The sequence below is a fragment of the Sinocyclocheilus grahami genome, unplaced genomic scaffold, assembly GCF_001515645.1.
Source record: "Sinocyclocheilus grahami isolate Dianchi unplaced genomic scaffold, SAMN03320097.WGS_v1.1 scaffold252.1, whole genome shotgun sequence".
NCBI lineage: Eukaryota > Metazoa > Chordata > Actinopteri > Cypriniformes > Cyprinidae > Sinocyclocheilus > Sinocyclocheilus grahami.
The window spans coordinates 774,792-778,976 of record NW_015505431.1 but is presented as its reverse complement, the minus strand read 5'-3'; the positions used below and the strand labels follow the sequence as shown (position 1 = coordinate 778,976).

General features: G+C 38.8%; 1 protein-coding gene across 3 annotated transcripts; it reads left to right on the top strand.

Moving 5' to 3' along the window:
- The first annotated feature begins 1,113 nt into the window (after nucleotides 1-1,113).
- LOC107598502 (centriole, cilia and spindle-associated protein-like) lies at nucleotides 1,114-4,185 on the top strand. 3 transcript variants are annotated; one of them, XM_016289871.1, is made up of 4 exons: nucleotides 1,114-1,345; nucleotides 1,903-2,272; nucleotides 2,363-2,667; nucleotides 3,673-4,185. In XM_016289871.1, the coding sequence occupies exons 2-4, from the start codon at nucleotides 1,909-1,911 to the stop codon at nucleotides 3,850-3,852; spliced, it is 849 nt and encodes a 282-aa protein (XP_016145357.1). In that variant the 5' UTR covers nucleotides 1,114-1,345; nucleotides 1,903-1,908; the 3' UTR covers nucleotides 3,853-4,185. The 3 variants fall into 3 exon arrangements, with proteins under 3 accessions (XP_016145357.1, XP_016145355.1, XP_016145354.1); XM_016289869.1 differs by having other exon boundaries at nucleotides 1,887-2,272; XM_016289868.1 differs by having other exon boundaries at nucleotides 1,115-1,345; nucleotides 1,900-2,272.

Here is a 4,185-nt window from a genome sequence, read left to right as displayed (position 1 = left end):
AAACTGAAAATCTATTTTTAAACATGGTACTCGTCAATGAATATGTCATTTCAGTATACATTACACTAGGTTTCAGCCGACACTGAGACAGACTAAACAATATTAACCCAACCTCTCCGATGGTTTACAGATGATTGACACCACACAAAGTCTTGTTATGTCTGTAATCTGACAGCTATAAACCATCTGGGCTGTTTAAGTGGGCTCTAATGGAGGATGAATGCGTATGGGACAATTAATGGACAATCTTGCAGTTTATACTTTGTATAATCGTAATCTTTATTAGCTGACACTTTATATCATAGCACAGCGGGTGTTATGATATGAAGTATAAGCTAATAAAGATTATTATATATATTATTAGCTTGAATACTTATAATATATATATATACTGAATAAGTTACTGAATACTTTTCTTCTTTATATGGTAACTTTTGTCAGCTGTAAAGTATAATGTTTTACAGTTTTACTCTGTAATACCAATGATGTGCCCTTACGAAAATTAAGCATGGTTTTATTGTATTATTATTATAGTAAATGTGTAGTAACCATGTTTTTTTTTCTGGTATATTGAATTTGTTTAACCATTTTTTCTACAAATTACCATGATTAAACTATGGTTAGTGTTGCAAAACCATGTTTAATTTATATTGTTACCATATGGTTTAACTATAGTAATCATGTTTTGTCCCCCGGTTTTATTTATCGTAAAACCGCGGTTAATTTCCGTAAGGTTACCATACCGCCATAAAATGTTTTGTTGTTGATAGTCAGTCATTCCTGTTAACGTTTAGCATGCACACAGCACAGAGATCAAATCAATATGAGATTACGCTGAAGGGCAGACGTTTGTACATCCAAAAATGTTCATACCTCATATTTGAGTTAAAATATTTTCCTGACCGACTTAAGACCTTTTCTGCGCATGCGCTGAGAAAGTTTCATCACTAGCAATGAGAGGAATGTAGTATTAGAACTGTCACCTGTTACAAATGATATTCTCGCCTTTTTCCATTAAAAAAAATATATATTAGGAAAACGTTTAAAGACAAACTGCTCCACAAATAATCAAATTATTCTATCCGCTGGAATAAAGCAGACGAGTATAATCAAATTAGGATCAGTTAAACGCTAGATTGGATTGTGCGTATTTGCGCATCAAGTCCAAGTGATGCTGTGCGCATGCGCACTGTAAATCACCAAAGCCCTAATATCACCGAGGCTTGTTTTTCTAGTACGCAGCAGGCGCTCAACAGTGATAGATAGATGTACGTAAGGATGTAAGGATAAAAATGTACGTCTTTATCCAACGTTAAAGCATAAGGAACGGAAAAGAAAGGAGTGGGTGAGTTTAAAGCGCTTACACTTATCCGAGTCAGTGTTTACCTACACAGGCTACTCCGGGCAGGTGAAGACAGACTGGAGACATAATCAGACGGTTTTCTTCAGCGAATACAATTTCAATGATTTTTACCAGTTTCTTAATAACAATAAATAGGATTGCATCCTATTGCATTAATGCAGTGTGTTGTGATAGATTATGATTAGGCATGCATGAACATGCTCGTGAAAACGCGACGGCAGCATCGTAGCAATTTATTAATCATACGATAAACGTGTATTAAAAACGTCCCGAGAACGTAAGAAACGTCCCTTTAGAAATGTGACATCGGCTTATGTATTATGTAAAGAATATAAATAAATAATGTGGGCACTGGGCTGTAACCTACTCTGAACTGGAATAACACAATGCACTCCTCCTAGGGTCGGGCTGAGTGCAATACTAAAATCATCGCAATCCGTACTATCTACAACTTAGAACAGATGGACATCAAGTATGCAAGCGTGCATAGACAAGACAGACACATTATGATGTTAATTCATAGGTGATTATTTCAGCAGGGCGAAATGTCTACCAATAACAACATGATGTCCAAGAAGATCCGGACGGAGTACATGAAGAAGTTCAGAGATCCCAAGTGGGAGACGTTCTCGAAATGTTACGAGGACTCTGTGAAGTACAGACTGACGCGGAGGCTGATGGAGCAGACACACAGACCCTTCTTCGTGGATGGATGGGACAGCGGGTCCGACTCGAGCGGAGGGTCCGGTCCCAAACTGCAGGAGGGGAACGTCTCAAATGCCAAACACTACACATCCTCATCAGAGTCCAAGAACGAGAACGCAGAGGTTCTGGACTCCTGGAAGCCACAGGTGAATGGAGAGGTTCACACGGATACTAGTGCAACCGTGGAAAGCTCACGTCCCTTGGGTACGTTCATGTCTCGTAAGCTTCAGTTTGATTGAAACCTGATTTAAATTTTCATTTTTGAGTGAGCTACTCACTTTGCTTTGGTCGCAGAGAATGGTTACAAAGATGTGGCTCCTAACGGACCATCAGAATCGAATCCAAAACGCCGACAGAGACGCCGGGCGCCCCGTTCAGATCCGTGCTACCCTAATAAAGAGCTGGATAGTGATGAATCTCAACTATCTGTATCAAGAAAACCATCCCGGGCCAAGAGCCAACCACCGGGCAACACCAAGGAGCAGACGTCCAAGCGTGACAACAGACGGCCTTTTATCCATTATGAATGGGCCGAAAGGCACATTGAGACCAGGGACAGAAGAACACCGAATATGAGAGCGTCTGCGTCCGCTGGAGAGGTAACCGCAGCTTTCTGTATCGTATCTGATGTTAGAGGCAATGAATACTACTCTCAGATCATTACCTCAGATGTAGATGTATGTGCCATGAGAACGTCTTGAACCCATACGACAAAAAAAGATTTCAGATATTCTTTGTAAATATATTTCAAAGCACATTTTATTATTATATTTTAGAAAACATATTTAAAGAAATATGTCACTAATATAGAATATATAATCAAAAAATATTTTATATTATAAATGTTTGATTTCTTTTTCAATATATTATTGTATTCTGTGGCCATATATTAAAGAAAATTAAAAGCTTCAGTTTGTATAAATAACACAGTTTGGCTATAGAATTAATTATTTTGTTTATTTTATTATTATTATTATTGCTGTATAGATAGCCATTAGCAGAAAGGAATTACAACTAATTTTTATCAAAAATATTTTTTTATATTTCTGATCTTTTTAAATATATTTTCTCATATTACATAACCATAAATAGTTCTTTGTTTCTGGCATTTTTGCCTTTTATTAGGATTAGTATACATTGGCAGGAAGCGAGCCTGGACTCGAACTCGGGTCGCCTAAAGCGCAACGGCACTATATGTTGGCGCGCTGACCATTATTTAAAATTTTACATATAAACATAAAAAAAATAGTTCAATATTTTAAAAAGCTGCACTGTATTTTTTCCCTGCATGGCTATCCATTAGCAGAAGTGAGCATGAGTGTGTTTTTAACAGATTTGAATAAATGATACAAACAAAGAGGAGAATTTTGAAGCGACTGAACAGCCGTGTTCTAATCAGTGGAATGAAGCACTGTGTCATCTGACACTGCGTGTGGAAGCGGTGAATTATTCAGCATGGAGCAGTGATGTCCCGAAGCTACAGTCAGATTACCTTCTCTGGTTTACAAAAGTTTAGTAGGTTAAAGAGCTGGATTTCACCAGTGTAGAAAACTGCAAATGAGTCAGAGATCCTAGAAACTGAATATATCTGAATTCATTTGCAGATTCATCGGGCCGACGTGGGCGTCCAGACACGAAGAGAGGCTAAAAAAGGTGGAAGATCATCAGAGCGCCGACGGGCGCAGTCAGCTGACCTGGAGAAGTCCAGAAGATCAGCACTGAGTGTGGCAGACGAGCGCTGGATGACAGAGTACATGCGCTGCTTCTCTGCTCGACTGAGGTAGAGGCGGATCCAGGATGGATTTGATATGATGAGGCTGCAAGAAAAAGATCCCAAACCAGCACTACAGGACCATTACAGAAGGCACTGGCAATTGAAAACAAAAACTGAATAAAAAGTTACACGCATTCCTTTAAATTCGAAATATGAAATGCAGTTATTCATAAAATATTAAAATAATTCATATTTTTTGATGCTGGTGTAACCCCTCTCTCCCGGGTCCTCACCGCCACACCTTGTTCTTGTTCTGAGTGGAACTCAAACCCGGGTCTCCAGCATGGGAGGCGGACGCACTAACAAGGAGGCTAAAGACTGCAGCCACTAGCATCAGTCGCTA